General features: G+C 41.9%; 1 protein-coding gene across 5 annotated transcripts in view; it reads left to right on the forward strand.

Moving 5' to 3' along the window:
* Positions 1–20,280, forward strand: part of Dock10 (dedicator of cytokinesis 10) — a 253,512-nt gene that overhangs the window by 71,862 nt on the left and 161,370 nt on the right. Inside the window, exon 1 of one of the 5 annotated variants that reach the window (XM_038339213.1) lies at positions 15,471–15,648. The exons of 3 other annotated variants lie outside the window; for them this stretch is intronic. In XM_038339213.1, coding sequence (XP_038195141.1) covers positions 15,565–15,648 — 84 coding nt within the window. In that variant the 5' untranslated portion in view covers positions 15,471–15,564. Of the gene's footprint in view, positions 1–15,470; positions 15,649–20,280 lie in introns of those variants that run through there. One more of the 5 variants, XM_038339214.1, reaches the window with a different exon arrangement.

Here is a 20,280-nt window from a genome sequence, read left to right on the forward strand (position 1 = left end):
TTCCCCTTTCCCTTCTCTCCTTCCAACCCTCTTGAACTTGCTCAAATTCATGGTTTCTTTTTCTATGATTATTGTTGTGACACATATGTATGCCTAAGTACATAGATGAAGCCTTCTGAATCGATTTAGTTTTGTTTATGTGTATATGATTGTATGTATATGATTTTATAACCAACCACTTTGTATTGGGTAACCAGTTAGGGGGCTATCCCCAAGGAAGATTAATTCTCCCTCTTTCCATAGTCATCAGTTTTCTATAGTTCCTTGTCTAGGGTGGGACCCTGTTAGATTGCCCCTTCCACAGCAGCATCTTTATGGGTTTAGGCATCGTTCAGGCCTTGTTTAGGCAGCCATACTGTTATGGTATCATGGGCATGACTTCCTTGTCATTTCTTCTCCCTTTTTTATTTTGTTTTGTTTGTTTTGGCTGGGTTTTTTTTTTGCCTTGCGAATTACACTCAAGAATTTATAGTTCCATTAAACTAAATATTCAGTTTTATATGAAGTAACAGTCCATAAGGAAAGTAGTGACATTTATTTAATATATTTGGAGCAGCATGTTATCAAGTAAGATTAGATTGTTTAATGAATAAAACACCAAGGGGCCGTGACTCCAAGGAGTACTATCCATGTTTTAAAGTTGCTCTCATATTATATATCAGAGAAATGTAAGGCCTTCAGAAGTATCTTTGACAACAATTTGGAGGGAAGGGAAGCTCAGACAGCGGATGCTGCCCAGGCTAAGCACTTGGAAATGTTGGTCAAATATCCGAAGGCGTCGGAATGTCTGTTGTCCCCACTGCCTTGTGGTGGGGTAATGTTAATCAATTACTTCAATTCTGCCATAGATAACAAGTAATTGTACGCACTGGACGCCACAGTGGCCTATTAATAATGCATCCTAATTTCTAAAAGTAGCATTTCTCTTGGCTCTTAAAAAAGCTGGTTTCTGTTCTTTGTTTTTGTATATAAACTCATGATTGAAGTAAAGTCGTAAGTAATTTTAGAGAAGAAAAGCATGTAATTATAAATAATATTTCTGGCCTTTTCTACATAAAATTAGCACAATCAAGTTTCTTTTTTAAGAATGCTGAAATAACCCTATGGCAGTGTTTTAGGTTATAATATACCTGTAATATTAATATTTGAGTCAACCCTCAAAATCATAACCAGTCTGCATGTGAATACCTTTCTGACCTTCAGGTAGTAAATGCAAGAGAACCTAGTCACCAGAGCTGTTAGGATTCCAAACTGTCACTTTATGTTTAAATGCTAATAACAAACTCCCACATCTATAAACGTGTGGAAAAGAATGAGTTCCAGGCTGCCTGATTGTCATTCTCATAGAGAGTCCATACTAGAGTTTCACTGTGGTCAAGGGATCCAAGGTCAAGGCACCAGTTAGCCTCCCGAAAGAAACTACAGTCTGTGGAAAAATTAATTTTGATGCTATGTAAATATAAGGCTAAGGATTGTATTCTAATTCCCAAAAATGTGCTCCAGCTTCTAATTCAGAACAATTCCTATGGGTGCAAGTTGATAAATAACAAGTCAAGCCGTGGAACAATCAAGGGGGAATGCGGTCACACCCTGTAGCCGACGACGTAAATTCATAGGCAAAAGGCCAGAGCAGAGTGAGTAGGGCAGCCCTGCAAGAAACAGGAGGAAAGTGGAGTCAGGAGGATGGAAGTGAGTTCGTGGCCAGCCTGGGCAATGTAGGGAATACAACAGGAATAGTCTAAAGGCAACATGTGTGAAAATAAATGTGGGAAACATCACATATGCCATACTCCGAGGAGTTTTGTTTGCATGTTGGAAATGCACAGCTCTGGGGAACTCTGCACCAAGGACGCCTTGTTTAGTTACGCTCAGGTTCAAGTTTCCCAAATTTAGTTGACTTTGTGCATCTCCTGAATCTTAAGACATTAAGGAACTCTAGAAACAGTAAAACACACACACACACACACACACACACACACACACACACACAAAGATGCTGACAAGTGCTGCTTATAGCTTCTGAACTGAGAATGGCACACTCAAGCCCTTCTTTCTATAGGAAAGATGCTACAACGGGAGGGGTGGGTAAAACAAAAATATATTACATCATTAAGACTTCATGAAGATTATGCAAATGAGAGGAGAAAATTGAAAGTGACTATAAAGACCCCAGTCTTATCTCCTAGGTGCCATGCGTGTGATAAAACCACATGGACGAGGATTTGGATGATAACGCTATGAACGTTTGAAAGAAGATATTAAGGCATCTTTTTGTGGTTGATTTGTACTGTTTTGCAATCCAAGTTTCCCATAATACCACTTCGATAACTCTCTCCTTTAAGATCTGAGTGTGTAAAGAACTGTATCATTCTAATTATCCTAAATAGTACAGTATCTGTGCTCATTCATGGAGTAAACAAATGGGCGCAAACAGTAAATAATGCTTGCAAAAAGAAAACTCCTGCCTTAGCTAACGTCAGAGTGATAATGAAACAGGAAGTATGTGTAGGGCCTCAGATTGCAGCTAAAGTTCAGGGACAGGCCCCGGGAAGCTCAAAGAGGAACAGAATCCCAGAAACAATGATTTAAAAGTGTGAAGAATTGGGAACCCTGCTTTGGTATAAATTGTGTCTGTGTATTTTGCTTACATGTCATTTCTTTGGGGCCATAAACTTATAGAAATCTGGTGGGATAAGGGCACTTTTTCTGATGTGCCCCGAGAGGTAAAAGGATTGGGATATTACCTGTCGGAAAATTCAATGTGCAGTGATCACAAGGGGAGAAAGAGAGTGATTTTCCCAACTGCCTTAACCCTGTTGTGTTCTCCTATAGACTTGAGGCTCTGGATTTCAAACCAGGTCTGCAGTAAGCTTTGGTAGTGATTGGCACCAAAAGTCAAACCAAATGGCAGAGTCAGGTGGTTCTGAACATGGAGCACCTTCCAAAAGTACCAGTTTCCCTGTGTAGGCATCAGTTCTTCAGCTGCATTCTAGTTGAGTGTAAGGATACTGTGTATTTCTGCGTGTGTGTGTGTGTGTGTGTGTGTGTGTGTGTGTGTGTGCACGGTGTGCACATGTGTGTGTTTTAAGAAACATGTATATTCAGATTTCATCAAGATCGGATGAGAAACTCAAGTATGAGAATAGGGCTAACGCTTTTCTCAGTATTGTGTTACAAGCCTTATCAAAGGCTGTGTCATGTCGTAAGGGACACCTGCTTATTTCTGCATGAGCTCTAGCAGAGGACAAACATCTTTGGGGACACACCATGGGGACTGAGTGTGTACAGCAAGGGCTTCTTTGATTGGAAATTGTCTTTGCTTTCCATCTGTCACCTGAAATGAAAAATGAGAACAAACAAAGGCTTTTGTTTTTCTGGGCATTCATTTTCTTGAAGATAGATGACATGTATTGTATTAATTAAAAATACAAAAATGTAGACTATCAAGGATAAAAAAGACTTTAGGCAAAAACATCCATGGAGGCTACTGTTTTGTCAAAGGTCACCCCAGGCAGAAGTGAATGGACTGGACTCATACCTATTTTCCAGTAAAAAAAAAAAAAAGAAAGAAAAAAGAAGAAAAGAAAAAAAAAGAAAAAGAATAAAAGAAGTGGCTTATTAAGGCAGGCTGGTTTCCTAATATACACTCCTCATTGGCTATTTAAGCAAGGGGGATACCAACTTCAAATCATGCCAGTGAGCTTTTGAGGCAATCTAGGAATCTAGGTACGCGATCTCCTTCCCAATCTATATCATCCTTGCAGTGCAAGAGGATTAAATGTCTCTTTGTCAGTGTACTTTAATACCTTTCTGTGTCCTTGGAAAGTTATGGAAAGAGCTTAGGGGAAGACAAAAAATGGGAATGCCATGTCCCCTCCCCCCTCTGTCCTGTTCACAGCACCAAATTGGTGATTATAATATTGGTCCTCACCGCATGCCAGGAGACAGCCCAGCACAGTTGAAACATAAAGACCGTACTGTTTACTGCTCTGGGAATTCACAGACCTTGTTTCGGCAGGAAAGTAACCGTGAAAAGATAAAACAGCATATGATATTGGTTAAAGCGTGGCTTTCTTAACTTCTTTGCTATTTGAGCCTTTGGTGTGGGGTGAAGGGGGATGACAGGAATGGGATAATTGGAACCTTTTGTAGTTATGCACCGTGGGGATTTCAAAACGAAATGACCAGTGGTGCAAGAGGCAATGAATGGAAAGAAGTCGCTGTGGCGGGTGTGAGTTTGCAGGGGTAGACAGGCTACTTCATGTCATTCTTTGCATCCATGCGAAGTAATTCACATTGCCACTCCCTTCACGTGTGTGTCCCTGTCACTGCCACGTGCAAAGCAGTCAGTGCCCTTTTGGTGTCCCTACATCTCCTTCCTTCTGTTGGTCAGATTACAGATATCTAGGACTTTCTTGTACCCTCCTCCCAAACACAGGCTATAGGCACTCCGCTTCAAACCGCCTCCTCGAAAGAATCTTCTCATAGTTATACTACCATTCATTGAGCACATTCTTAAATCCCAAGCACTGCACTAAGTACTCTACACATACTCACTTGTGAAACCTCACACCATCTACTGAAGTAGGTATTATGCCACTTTGCATGTTAGAGGTAACTTATCCGAGTCCTCTGGCGAGTAAGATTGGGAATCTAACATGAGCTATCTGACTTGTGATTGTTGTAGTCTCAGGGGCAAACATCATGCCGCCATCTTCATCCTCCACGTGGGTACCTTCATCTCCAGCTCACCTAGGTATCTAGCTTGTGTCTCACAAGATCTCATCTAATATTTACTTATGGTGGCATCTGATCTTTTCCCAGTGAGACTAAAGGTATACATAGCCCCCAACAGAAACACAAGCTCAGATACACAGAGAGGGGAACTTGAGGTGTTGTAGATAAGAAGAAGGAGTGGGTACCAGTAAGCTAGAGGCGCTTTCAAAGGGGTCAGTTTACCATTTAAGAGGCACTAACTAAGTTCATCTAAGGAGACCATCATCATCCAGATCACTAGCCTGCACGTTGTCATCATAGAAACACTGTGTTTGGATCCCAGCGTGGAGCAAACATAGACTACATCCTTTCCTAGGGAAGCATTGCAATGTCTGGAGATGGCTGACTGTCCCAGTAACACAGAACTGCATGGTTGGCAAGGGGAGGGGTGTTGCAAAGGACATCTCATGGGGCAAATGACATCTCATGCAAATGACATCTCAGTAAGATGTGTCCCTAAACATCCCGGAGTACAAAGGATTCCCCTCGGCAAAGAATGAAGTGGTCCAAATGTCCAAATATCAGTAATTCACACAGTACAAAGAATTCCCCTTGACAAAGAATGATGTGTACAAGATGTCCAAATGTCAGTAATTCAGTTTTAGGAAATATGATAATTTAGATAATAACTTAGAGAGACATGGCAAGCCTAGCCTCCCTTATTAAGTTATAAACAGAGGAATGGCCCATGAAAAAAGAGATGAAGTGAAATCAAAGGTGTGTGGGGCAGATAAAAGGGGAAGCTTGAAGTAGGTCTGAGGCCCAGCTTTTGATGGTTGACTTTACTCCAGGGATTTCTCCTCATTCACCTCCATGGACACCATAATCCAACTGGTTAGCTAATTTCCATGCATTAGGGAAAGGAAACATTTGCTTGTCGACTAAGACCTCAGTGGAGCAAAGTAAGCCATTTGTATAGGGAGGTGGTCCCCACAGGAGCACTGCTGGATGATTCTGTGCCTAAGGCACTGTTGGGTGAGCTGATTTCCAGGTCACTGTTCCTCAGGGTATGGGCTGTGCAGTATCTTCAGTGACCGTTATCTAGATGCTCAGTGCCACAGCAGATGGCTGGGCCTTCCTAAGATTGCCGAGGCCTGATGTTGGAATCCACTGTCTGACCATCTTTCTGTGTGACTGAGCGTACACTGGAGGATTTTCTTCGACTCTTATTGCAATAGTAACTTTAAAAGCCATGATTTTACACTTTATTGCCGAGCCCCTAACTCAGGTAACAGTGTCTGTATGACATATTCTTGCACTTGGATTGACCTCGCTCTTTTCCTTGTTTTCAAATTCTCTGTCACATATGCTCCATGTGTGGCTGAATTTCTGCCTCCTTCAATGTTGTTGTATTGGTGAAGCTCATCTTCTCCTACACAGGCTGCACGACATGTTTGTTCTAATCTTGTCTTTGGCACTGGTAGAATTGTACTGGGAAACAGGAATACAAACTTCTTACGATTTTCTCCATCTCCACAAACTAGATTGAATAGTTTTGACGCCCAGAAGAGAGCTACGCAATCCTCATTTTCTTATCGTTTTCATTCTTATTTACCTGGTAAGGAGCAAAGTAGAGTATAAGATTTGTTGTTTAATTACAGATCTTAAGCTATTGTATACCAAAAGCTCAAAAGGCCAAAAATTTAATGCAGAGTGCACAGTTAGGACAATGTTCTATGAACACAAAGAAGTTTTTTATAAAAGCAGAGGGGTATGATGATTTTAATCCATAATCCAAGACATTACTGCTTTAAATCAAAGAACTGTTTTAGCTTTGTTACCTCCTTATAAAGATCACAAAGTATGAAATGGTAACATTGAAGAAATGTTTTGAGGGATGGACACGTTTGCAGGGATTGTACCTAAGCTGAGTTTGATCCACTAACCAGTGATTGTTGATGAGTAGTTAACTGTCTGCATGATCGGAGTTTGGAATTACCACTCATTCATTTCCTGTGTGAATTATGTAAATAAGTCAAGTAGGGCAGATAAGAATGTTTTATTGGCTCTGATTTCTTATCTTTGTGTGTAAGAGAGTGTGGGGTGTATGGGTGTGTGTATGCACATGTGTGGAGGCTGTGTGTGTGTGTGTGTGTGTGTGTGTGTGTGTGTGTGTGTGTGCAGTTATGAAAGCCAGAGGTCATCTCTTGGTGACTTCCTCAATTGCTTTTGAAGTTACATTTTAAGGCAGTCTCCCCCTGAATCTGGAGCTCACTTATTCAGCTAATCTGGTAGCCAGTGAAGCCCAGGAGTCCTCATTAATCCCTGGAGCTGGGATTACAGATGAATTCTGCTGTGCCCACCTTTTGCAAGTGGATACTGGACTCTGAACGCAGGTCATCTAGTCTGAATGATGAACACTTTACTGACTGGACCTTCTCTGCAGCCCCTGCCCCTGATTTCTCAAAACATATCCCTTCCCAAAGATCATCAGAGAATAAAATATATCTATGATGGTGATATTTTATAAACAAACCAAAATTTCCACTGAGAATGGGTCTCCTCATTAGTTACAATGTGATTTCTACAGTCCATTGTTAAAGAATGGGCAACATTCATATTGAAAGTTAACAGTAGTTATGGTCACAGGATATCAATGTTAGGAGTTTATTTTGTTCTAAAGGGAAAGGATTCTATTCTGTAGTTAATGTTGCCAACAGTAGGATGCTGAAATGGGGTCCAAGCCAGTAAGCACAGAGAGACCTCTGTCTCTGTAGAAAATCCCAGTGTACATCAGTCTCCATCTGCTAAAATGCAATAGCTTTAGTTCAGAGTTCCTAAGCCCAATATAGCTGAGGCTGTATTGGTATGTGTTCACCTGACAGCCTATTAAAAAAAATCATCTGCTCCAACCAAGAATGCCTTTCAGTTCTTCTTTAAAAGATAGAGAAATGATACTATGAGGAGAAACATCTTGCCTTTGCAGACAGCACACTGCTCAACCCTCCCCCAGAGAAGCTGCCTCTTGTGGTAGAAGGCAGCTAACCCAGACACCCGCATTTGTTCACCCCGGGAGTGCTCGGCTTTAAAGGCGACGTCTACATCATGTTTCTCACGTCAAGACTCAAATAGCTACGTGGAAAGGGATGCAAAAAAAAAAAGGTCGAAAGAGCCAGAGGTGGTGGCTGATTTCAAGGCAACTGTCTTCTACACATAACAGGGCAGAGCTACATAAAGACTGTGACAGTGTGCACAAGATGTCTACGGACTCCATGCAGACAAAATCCCAGCATGGAGGAGGGGAAGTGGGCATGAGGTTCCACTCCTAGCTGAAGAGCTACTTCATTAGATTGGTGCTGGCAGGAGAATCAGTCGTCCTCTGTGGAATGACAACTGTATATAAATGACATTCCAGGACAGGCCTCACCCCAGGGACAGTCAACCTACACAAACAGCACAGTGTAGACTTTTAACAGGGAAGGAGAGACAGAGACAGGGACAGGGACAAATGAATATTTGTCAGTTGGGTGGATAGGAAGGAGGGGGAGGATCTGCAATGAGTTAGGGGAGGTAGGTAAAAATGATCAAAATACATGGTATGAAATTCTCAAAGAATAAATAAAAATGTTATGAAAAATAAAGCAAGTATCCATCTTGGAGGGATTTCCAGGTTCTTTTCCAAGATGAAGAGGAGGGAAGGGGAGGGAGAAAGAGAGAGAGGTTGAGAAACACACAGAATACAGGTTTTCAGAATATAACTATTTTAAAAAAATAGGAAGTAGAAGAGAAACTGTATTGTCTTTGGAATAAAATGTATTGGAAAAGAGAACACTGTGTTCTAAGTAAATAGTTAGCACACGACCCTTTCAGGATAGAGCCAGAGGCATAAGAGTCCCACATCAGCTGTGGTGTGTTCGAGGTTGTTGTTGTTTTATTGTTGCTATGCCCTGGCATCTGAGGATGGAGGCAAACTCAGAACTGTGCAGTTCGGTTGACCTTTCCCACATGAAGCATAGACTCGAGGGCTAGTGACTTGAATCGTACTTCTGTCTGGGCCCAGGCTCCAGTGAGACCACAAAGGATGAGGAAGTACCGCCTTGCTGCTCAGTTTCCTCTAGCCCTGCTTCATGGTGGTAAGCAGTGCTTGCAGGTGCTCCGAAGACCAGACTCACTTTTTCCCCTAAGCAGAAAGCAATGCCCTGAGCTCCCAGCAGACAAAAGGACAATCAACTGGAAACAGAAGAAAGCGAGAAGAAAAATACAAGACAAGCTCCTTAGGCTTTCCCCAGCACTAAGGAAGGCATCAGCAGGTTGTGAAAAGCATCAACGAAGAATGATACAGATAGCATGGCAAAGACTAAAGTGTGCAGCCCAAGTGAAAGTACCGTTATAGCACACGTTCAGAGTCAGCTTTGAAAGCCTGTGTGGCCTCATGTGTGCACATGTAACTCTCAGCCCTTAAGATTTCAGTTCTAATTTTTATAGTCGTTTTTAGGAAGTGGGTTCACTGACATTATCTATGGGACGTTATCAAGTTTCTGTCCAGTTTTAGGCTCAATAATGATGTGAATGGCAAATAACTGAGTGCAATTGTAATTGAAAATTTTAAAACATAACATAATTGGGTGGGTGAAAGACAGTCTTAGAGCTTTTTGTCTCTAGCTGATTGCTTTTGTTGTCTGCTCGTAAGTTTGATTGTCCCTGGCATTTCACTTCCTCTCTTCCAACTTTGCTTATTTCTGCCATACCCTTATTTTTCTCACCTTTGCTTCACTGTGATGTTTTTCCAGTAAATGAACTACAAACTAAAATTTCAAATTACTCCCACTCATTCTCAACTCAACAGGAACCTGGATCCCACCTAACTGCTCGGTGAAACCACATTCAAAGGCCAAGTGTTTTCTTCATCTACACCTTCTTCTCGCTATATTCTTAAGTTTAAAAATACTCTGAAATGTTAAACACACAAAAGGCCAAACCATAGCTAAGGTGGATGACATCCTTAAGACGTTCTGTAATGCTTTGACTGGCTCTCGAGAACCTTTTCTTCCTGCTGGGTTGCCTTGCCCAGCCTGAATACAGGGGGAGGTGCTTGGTCTTAGGGCAGCTTGATATGCCATGCTTTGTTGATGCCCGTGGGAAGCCTGCCCCTTTCTGAGAGAATACAGAGCAGGGGTGGTTTGGGAGGAGGCGGGAGTGAGGGAGTGGGAGGAGAGGCGGGAGGGAAGGCTGCAATCAGGGTATAAAATAAATGATTTTTAGAAAAAGATGCTCCTGTAGGAAAATCAAATACTAATATTTTAGTGCTAATATGAGAGGGTTTTGAAGTTATGGATTAAGGTTGTGTGATGGTTACTTCTGAACGTTAACTTGCCACAACCAAAAGAGGAAATGAGCCGAATAAAGGAATTATCTAGATTAGATTGGCCTGTGGCTATATCTGTAGGGGATTTGTCTTGACTTAACTGAGGCAAGAAGAGTCACTGTGGAGCTCACCCTTTCATGGGCTAGACCCTGACCTGTATAAAAGAGGAAAGGTAGGAAGGCAGAAGCAACAGCGAGAAGGCAGCCTGGGCACATGTGTTTCTGTCTGCTCTCGACTGTGGGTAAAATATGATGAGCTGCTCTGAGTTCCTGCCTTGACTTCCTCTCAGTGATAGACTGCACCCTGGAGTCAGAAGCCACACAAACCCTTTCCTCCCCTATGCTGCATTTGGTCAGGGTGTTTTTTATCACAGTAGGAACCAAATTAGAACAGGTTACTAATCAGACAGAAGAATTTTATGATCAGCCTAGAAGAGTCAGACTGCCCTTCCAGAGCCTCGGACTCTGAGCATTCTCCCATTTTAGAGCAAGAGAAGCAGAGAAAGATGAACCACAACATGGGCCAGTGGGCTTTCCATTGTAAGAGGGGTTCAGCTGCATCTGACTTAGAAAGGGACCGTTAGCTGAGGGGTTCAGGCAGCCTCTAGAAGCTGAGCAGAACCTCCATGTGACAGACAGCAGAGGCATGGCTGCTCCAGGCCTCCAATGGCAAGAAATTAATTTGCCAGCAACACTCCATGAGCCTGTAGACAGATTCTCCCCCAGCACTTCGAGAAGGACCACAGAGCTGCCAACACAGGACTCTAAGGTGCTCAGAATTTTTCACTCTTGAAAATTGAGAGATTATAGTAGGAGTTTATTTCAGTCTCTGGGTGAGTGACATTTTTTTACAAGAGCAATGAGAAGCAAAAACAGACTGCTAGCATATTTCCTGAAATGTCTGATATCTTAGTATTCAGATTGCTAATTCTTTTAAAGCATGTTTAAGACTGTCTTAACTTTCGAACAGCTATTGAAAATTGAAAATGTACCTTTTCCTGGCTGTACACACAGTCACTGAACGTATAGACAAGAATGCATAGCCCTGAGAGTTTCTTACATTTTGGATATGTCTGTATATGTGTTTATTAATTCTTGGAGAAATTCATACAATGTATTTTAATCATTTTAACCTCTTCCCCCAACTCTGTCTAGATCCACCTCCCTTTCCTACCCACTCAGGTTTTTATTCTCCTTTTTTTAAAAGCCCATGAAGTCCCATTTACTCCTGGATACACAACCTTCCAAGAGATCAGGGTGGCCTGATCAGGGGACCTACATGCCTTTAAAGAAATCTGATTCTTCTGCTGGAAGCTATTAGCTGATAATAACTCCCAAGCTAAGGGTAGGACTTCGTGCTAACCTTCCCTTTCCATGCTGGGACTTGGTCTGGCCTGGCAGGCCTTGTGCATTCTGTCCCAACCACTGGGAGTTCATATGTGCAACTACCCTGCTGAGTCTAAAACAACACTATTTACTGGTAGTCTTCCTCCTCAGGCTCTTACACTCTTTCTGTCTCCTCTTCCACCATCATGTCTGAGCATTGTGAGCAAGGGCTATAATAGGGATGTCCCGTTTAGGGTTGAGCATTCCTCAGTCTCTCGTTCTCTGTACCTTTATCCATTGTGGGTCTCTGTGTCAATTGCTACCTACAGCAAAAAGAAGCTTCTCCAATGAAGGTTGACAGACGCACTATTATATGGCTATAAAATGATGAGTCATTAGGAATTGCTTTCAATCCATGTCTATTCAACAGAATAATAGTAGTAGGTTTTCCCCTAGGGCTCATGACCTTTCTAGCCACAATTTTTTTGGACCCCATCTCGGTGCCAGTTAGAAGTTCCATCTAGGGAAACAGGCCTTAACATTAATCAGAAAGTGTTTGGTTACTCCCATGAAATGGTTGCCAATATTGTACCAGTGGTCTTCTCTTGCCAGGCAGATCATGACTGTAGCTCACAGGGCTCACAGCTGCATAACACTGATGATTCCTTTGCTCCTCTGCTAGCGTACACAGCACCTTCCAGCACTGTGAAAGCTAGCCAGGAGGGCATGAAACCTCCAGGTGAACAAAAGCCTGATTTCCCCATGTTTTATGACCCAAGAACATGGTATCTTCAACAATAGGGTCTTGTCATCAAGTTCTGGAAATTAAACAGATCAATGACAATAGCAATGTTTGGGTGTCTACAGAACCTCACTAGTCAACAACTCCATTCCCAGAAATGTTCTTTTTTTATTTGTTAACCTCTAGTGCCTAGTAGGGGGATTTTTACCTTATCATGGGGTAATTCCCTTTAAGTTCTTCTCATATATGTTCATATGTGTATATTTTAGGAAGCTTCAACAGTAACAGGTTTCCATATGACTTTTTCAAATTTTCTTTATTATTTAGTATCCCTCCTCATATTCTCTTAGATCCTTCCTTCTCATAAACTACCCAAAATTAACCCTTCCTGTTTCATTATTCCCCCTTAACCATTTATCCTACCATCTTCTATATCCCCTCCTGGAAAGAACGCCCCAACACCAACATCTAACTAATTTCATGAACTCTATGAGTATTCTAAATAAAACATATATTTCTGAAGATTCAAAGGTAATATCTATCAACAAGAGACAAGGTATGAAGTTTGTCTTTCTGGGTCTAGCTTATCTCACTCAGGATGACTATTTCCAGCTCTATCCTTTCACCTACAAATATCCTCATCTTGATTTTAGATTTTAGCTACCTCTTATATTACATCTTGTCTAAGACCTTAGATCTATCCCTGCCTCTGGTGCCACACTACCTTGTTTGTATACCTCTTGCCAGAATGCCTGGGCTCTGTAGTTTGCTGACAATCACTGTAGCATCCCAGTATTTTCTGAATTGCCTTCCATCTGCCACATTCAGAGCAACTTTGGGATCATGGTCTCTATTCTATGATAGTTTCTGCAAAATTCAACTTACTTCTGCAACCTCTCAGATGAGATCTACTCATGACTTTCCTTTTCACATCTCCAACCTGGCTCTTGCCTGCATTTTAGGGACATACCTTCCTCTGTCTTCTTAACACAACATTCCATCATTGAACATTCAATGTAAATAAAGAAACCTTTTCTTCTTATTCCCATGTAATAGGATCTATCTCTCTGGAAGCCAAACTCGGGAACCTACAAGACCTCAATCCTAGATATGCCGTTAACTGGATTTGGGCCTCCTATTATTGTGACCCCAACTATCTTCCTGTGTAAGACTAGGGTGAAAACAGGAATAATAACAAGCTTACTTGGTGGTCAGTTTGGTAGAGTTTAAATAAGATCTTGGACCAACACCCAGCACCTACTGTTTACTCAACAAATTCTTTCCATTATTTTCTGTTAGATTGCTAAGTCCTTCTTTATAGTCTCCTCAGAGCCATTGCTGTAGATTAATACAAATCCTTGGAAACTTAGCTTCTGCAACCTCGCCTGCCTGTAGCTGCCCAGAGAGGATCCTCCTAAAATATCATCTTGATTATTATTCAGAAATCCTTCAGTAATCATTATAATTTCAAATCCAGTAGAAACTTTTGTGATGTTGACATTCAGAGCCATAAAGGAGCCATCTCTGGCTTCAAATGTCAACACTCCACTCTTTTTGTTTAATTCTTGGCTGTAGGTAGCACTGACTTCCAGCTTTTTCCTAATATTTAGTTTTGTTGTAACCCTTAACCTCTATGTTAACTAATAACTGTGTTTGTGATATAAGAGTCAATATAATACATTGACTTTTTAAAAGCATTATCTGAATTATCCTTACAATTTCTACAAAGTGGTGACTATGACATGTCTTTTTGATAAGTGAAGAAAAGGAGACCTAAAATGGGTGAGCAATCAGCCAAGAAAGATCAGTCTCTGATACCGTCCACTCTCTCCTGATGCCTGTTTGTGCTGGATGCCTTTACCTGCAAGATTTGTTCCCTTGTATTCACCATCTTGATCCTCAATGGTTATTCAAAGCTTCCTTAAGAAATACATTTCTATACAGCTCACCCAAGCTTCTGCAAGCCCTAATGGGATTCTCTGTCCAACACAGCTTCTTAAAACTGCAGGAAGTGTCACACATTTCTCACAAAGCCCAACGATGCCCAAAAATGTCACCTAATAAATTCTGCTCATGTACTGGAATGGAGGGTTTTGTCTGATGAACTCGACAGTGACTCCTTGTGATTGGGCTTTTGTCTGGTTTATGTTTATCGATGATTCTTGCTCACTGTCCTTGTTATTTTCATCAATTTCTGAAAAAGGACTGAATCAGAATGGGGCAAGATGCAACAGGATGCTGGTGGTGCAGCTTTTAGAGCTCCCTAGTGATGCCGTCTCATGGACCATGCTCTACTGAGCTATCGGATTTCCCCTCCTTGGCAGTCACCATGAGGTCTGTCTAGCTGATATCCCCAGATGCTCCTGGGTAATGCCTCCTTTAAGGAAAGTGGTGTTCAGCAGTCAAAGGGATACAGAAAGGAGGCAGTCAAATTTCTTTTCTTTTTTTTTCTTTTTCTTTTTTCTTTTTGCCTCAGGCTGGGCCTTGAAATTCAGTCTCACTATACATTGGATGAGTTTTTCTACCAAGCTACAGCCCCAGCAAAATGAGTCAATTTTAGATTACAGGAGCTGAGACATGGGAGGGACTCCAGGCTTTAGAGCCGTGGCGCCTAAAGAGGAATAGAAGACAGACTCTATGCAAAGGCGAGAAAGAGAGGAAGTTGCTGAGGAGTTTCTTGAGAGTAGTGTGTGCTTCTTATGAAGTGCTTTGCCTAGCGCCCTAAACTATGAGGCAGGAATTTGGAGTTCCACACTTAGGAAAACCCACAAATACAGTTTTCCCTTTTCCTCTTGGTTCGCGTAAGTCTATCCCATTTTTCTCCCTTTATTAAAACTGATTTATTCGAAAAGGACTATTTTTGGTTATTTCAAATCTCCGCCACATCAGTCAGGTTTGGCGGTTTCTGAATACTTGACATAGCCGCAAAGAGTCTGTCCATAGTTTCTTAAGCAACTCCATAACTGAGAAAAAAGTTTATTTTTATTTTCAACCCTGAAAATAATAATTAAAAAAATTACACCAGAAAAATAAAGTGATGTGTTGTCAGACTCCCCATATTGCGTCCTATCCTGTGCCTGCTCATCCAATAGGTACCAATGGGCTACATAGAGGGTGGACTCATTCATACAAACGATCGATGGTCTGTGTCGCTGTCTTGCACTAACACAGGTGCCCAGGGAGAACTTGTGCACGAAAGCAGCAGTTCAACAGCTGATATTTAGCTGCTCACAGGAAGTGGTGACTTGCGGCTTTGCCTTTCCTTTCTGTTGAGTTATATAGATGTAGCACGAACACTTCCCTTCTTAGGGGAGCGGAGAGATTTGGTCAACCAGCTTTGGCGAAGCCTCGGGAAGAACGGGTCTAAGGACATCGGAACTTTTCAAATAGTTTATGACTCAATCTCAAGGCTTATCATGAGCTTCCGAGGAAAGGAATTTTGGAAGAAGAGGCGGACAGTGAAGAGAGTGAACCCAGAAGGAATCCACAGGGTTAGTGCTGTAGGTATCTGAGCAAACTTCTCATCTTCTCGGCCATGTGTTCTCGGGAAAATGGTGTGCGTTAGAGTAGGTTTCTGTCACGAGCTACTGTGCAGAGTGCTCTGTACAACAGCGTATTCTGTTGGGCTCGTAAATGGTCCCTTTACAACTTGAATATTTATTGTGAAAGTCACCTTGTTTTCAAGCTTTATGTAACTGAGAAATCCTGATACTGGATTTAATCTGATCATTGCTAGAGCAATCGGAATTCACCTAGGGTTATCTTAACGTTTGTGTATTATTATTTCTGAAGTTGCTTCTCTTGGTTCCATTTGTTTTGTTTTGGATTTATGTTTTTGGTTTGGGTTTGGGATTTATATGTCTGAGATAGACTCTCACACTGTAATCTAGACTGGCCTGCAATTACTGTGGAGTCCAGGCTGACTTAGGCTCCCAGCAATCTTCCTGCTTCAGCTTCTGAATCGGGGATTACAAAGGTGAATTGTACTCTCTGCTCACTCTCTTTCCCAAAGAATAGCCTGAAGTTCCCTAAATTAAGACTCCAATGTACTTATTTGTTTACAATTATATTTTATTATCATGTCCCACTAATTCACTTTAACATTCTTAGAAAGAACAATTCAAACCAGGAAGGAAAGGGTAAAGATTTCATCAACAGGGCCAAGGAAGATTATAAAAGGTCAGAAAGATTTTATTTTACTGTGAAAATGGTTCTTCCTTATCATTCTTGCAAAATGAAAGGACAGATATGGCAGAAACATGTCCTTACAGATACGAATGTATAATTCTGTAGAAGTCAGTGGCAGCCGATTACCAGAGCACCTCCTTGTGACAGGGACGTTCACTTTATATGGCAAAGGCTACAGCAATGTCACCGAATAGCTCACTGAAAGGCTGATCACTTTGCAGAGCGTATCAAGTCCTGTATGACATCTTCAGCGCTGCCCCCAGCCTCGGAATCATGGTCATTTGGAGTCTGAACATTCTTATTGGGGAGGGGGTTCTTCAATGCATTGTAAGACATTCAGCAATATCCCTGTCCCTTTCTTTATGGGGTCTTGGTGGCAGCCACCCTGAAAGCTGCTATGAAGTGTCCTCGGTGGACACTTCATGACCCTGAGAAAGGAGCAGCATTTATTTTCTGACTTGTAAGGTTGACATTGTGCAGTTCATTCAGCCTCTATCTCAATAGTAGATATCTGCACTGGACAAACTCAAAACAATCATGCCCCTTGGCATTGTTCCTCAGGCATGTGGCCTGGGTTTCCCACTAGCATTTGTTCCCCCATTGAAATGTGAGCTCACTTGCGTCCTCTTGACCAGCTCCGGGCGAGCAGCCTCAGTTGTTTCTCTTTGGTCTTCTAGAGAAGATAATTGTTTCAAAAATTCTCTTGGTGTGTCAACCTTCAGACGAGTCCAGGAAACATAACTCTCCTGCTGTATCTCTCTCGGTATTTAGAAGCCCGTGTCACTAGATTTGCCTTTTGTTTCCACTAAAAGAGACAACACACAGGAGAAGAATGAGTCTATCTTACATCCACCACACATACAGTATTGGCAAGAGGAGACTCCCCAGTGTCTCACGGTATAGTGAAACTAATCACTCTATGAATTATCTTAATTGAATTTGAATGTATTGCTAGTGAGTACTATGGGAGAAGCAGCCAATAAGGACCTGGTGTTTTCCCACAGCATTCGGTAGCACTGCATTCAAATTTAATTAAGAGCATTCATACAGTGATTAGCTTCCTTCTGTGGAAGACACTCGGGACTTTTCTGCTACACTTGCCTGGTTTTGGTCTGCCTAAGATAGGGATATCTACTTCCACAGGCTTTCTCTTCTATTGAGTAGAGAATTATTCAATCCATCCTTAAGTATTTCCCTAAGATATGACTTTCATTTTGGAAAGCAGACTCCAAGAAAGTGAAATAAGTAATTCGAGTGGGCGCATGAAGCATACACCTCGGGGTCAGCCTGGCTCTCACAGTCTCTGTACTTGTGCATATTATTTGAACCACTCTGAACCTCTGTTTCCCCTTCTGAGAAATGCTCCTCTAACTCCCATCCTGTCTTAAGATGCCATGTTAGAATTACGTGTATGTCTTCTGAGCCTAGTTTGAAAGCTGCTAAAGACAGAATGATTATTCTTTAAGTATCGTCTTTTCCACGGGCAAGGGAAGAAAAGGATGCAATTGCAGTACAGATTTCTCTAGGTGTCTCCGTTGAAGGCACAGGGTGCATGGGATTCTGTCATATGGGAAGAGCAAGTTTGATAACACAGCTGTTCAGTAAAGATACATCTGGATTGTGTTGACCATCTGGTGCTCCAGGGTCCCAGAATTCTGTGTGTGAATGGGATGGGGCTTGTCTCGGAGTGTGCCATCTCCTCTCTAGTGTATACCCGGGTTAGCAGAAGTCCATCAAGAGTCAGAGGGAACTTTCCACTGCACGTTTGTCTACGCTTCTAAACAGAAAGTTACACCCCTAGATTGCCCTAGGAGCCGCCTGAAGTGGTGGTAAAGAAGATGCAAATCAAGTGACAGAATTCCCCCGACAGAGACCTAAAGTCATGCTGGGGAATCAAAAAAATGGATGCTTTTAAAATGTTTTAGTATTGTAACATACTCTAATGAAAGGAAGATAATGATTGTTGGATATAATTATCACTGTTTCTTTCTCTCCGGCCCCCTTTGATCATGTGAGCACTGGCAGCACATTCAATCCCTGCTCTCAGGCAAAGTTAGAATGTACAGAATTTCATAATAATTTAGAATACTTATTCAGAACCGAGACTTTCTGAGACACACATCTTTCAGATTTTATACTCTATCGACCCAGACTGACAGTATTCATGCATTCTGTGTCCTTCAAACGGTGCTTAAGACTGTACAATTTGCTCTGGTGGACTTTTTATTATTTTGAGGACTGGAGATAATGACGGAATGGCGAAGGGTTTGTCTAACATGCAAGGCCCTGGGTTATACTCCTAAGCCTCAAGAAAATAAACCAAACCACTATTACATCACTCCTTTACATGGAAACGTAAGTTGTCTGGAAGCTTAGCTTACTTGCCCAACTTACTTGCATTGACTAAGAAATAATGTTTTAGGTTTGGGGCCATGTCTCCAGAGGCAGCATACAAGCTACACAGTACTGTGTTGTGGGTAATGTTCAGCAGAAGTGAAACTTACTTGTGAGGTCATCGTCAGCCTATGTCCTTGAATCTTAGAGCTCTATGTGCTGTTCTTCAGTGGATTTTTTTTCTTCTTAAACTGCATTAAATGTTTGCTTTTATTTTCTCAGGATTATTTAACACAGTCTCTAGTGCATAACAAGTCTTAATGAAAAGATTATTCTCTTTGTCGGTTTCATGACTTAATTTGGAAAGATCAGATCCATGATTAAGTTGAGTTATTATGTCTGTCATCTGCACAGTCAGAACCAAATGCAGAAGTTTTAAAAATAAGCATGATTCATTGCTTTAACGTTGTCACTGGCTTGTGGATTATTAATCTGCAGGATTTCTGGGTGTTTAGGAAAGCTTGGATATGCATTGGCAGTTTGTCCTCTCCTTAGGAATGTTGCTTGTGAGCCCCTTAGGAAATAAAAACTATAGGCAGAGACACTGATTGGAGAGACTTCTGTTGGGTTTCTAAGGTACCTTGCATTGCCCTGCTGCGCCTCAGGTCAGGATAACGTTTGTATCTCCCTTCCTGCTCACACACCCTCCTTGGCTTGTTGTATAGGCATATTTAGAGCAGTCTACAGCATGTTTAAGGAGCTAGTTAGCAAAAGGGAAGCACAGAGTAAGGACCAGGAGTGATGTGCTAACTTTTTTTTACATTTCATTGTGGCACTGGGGATCAAACCCAGGACCTTGAACATATAAAGTAAGCACCCTACTGTTGGACGGGGTGATGCTTGGGGAATGAGAAGGGAGACTGGGGCAGGAATGAAACAAAACTGGATTGCAAGGATGAAATTCACAAAAAGGTACTTTGAAAGGAAACTAAGAAGCAGGACTTACCAGGGACTTCTGAACCCAGTCAGATCACACACAAAAGAAGAAGTGTGCTTTGAAACTTGATCCACGCTGAGACTGTGTGTGAAGGCGGTTCAGGGGAATCTGAGTGGAGAGCAAGAATGAGGCAGGGAGCTCAGATGCCAGGGAGCTGTAGAATGGCTGCCTCCAAACTGGATTTTGAAGGGGAGTCTGTCGTGTAACCAAGAATGACCTCACTTTTCTTGAGGCTGACTGTTATGGGAAAGAGGATTAATGCAGCAAAGACCCACCTGTCTGAGTGTAAGATGGGTCAGTTGTTAGAAGAGGAAGTTCGCAGTGCTTCGGAAGGGAGGTCACAAAACCAAGTCATTACTGACATGGAGTTTTTTAAAAAAGGATTTCCTTGAGGGCTGGGGAATTGCTTCAGTGAGTAAAGGACTTGTTGTAAGCTTGAGGACCCGAGTTAGGGTGGCAGTAGAGACTGGAGCCATTGAGCAGCCAGCCTCACTCAATAGGTGAGCTCGAGGTCCAATGACAGAGCTTGTCTCAAAAAGAGTGAGCTGCAGAGCCTGGAGAGCTATTGAGAGAGCAACTTACATTGACCACTCACCTCCAAATGTGTGCTTAC

Source organism: Arvicola amphibius, chromosome 8, assembly GCF_903992535.2.
Source record: "Arvicola amphibius chromosome 8, mArvAmp1.2, whole genome shotgun sequence".
Lineage (NCBI taxonomy): Eukaryota > Metazoa > Chordata > Mammalia > Rodentia > Cricetidae > Arvicola > Arvicola amphibius.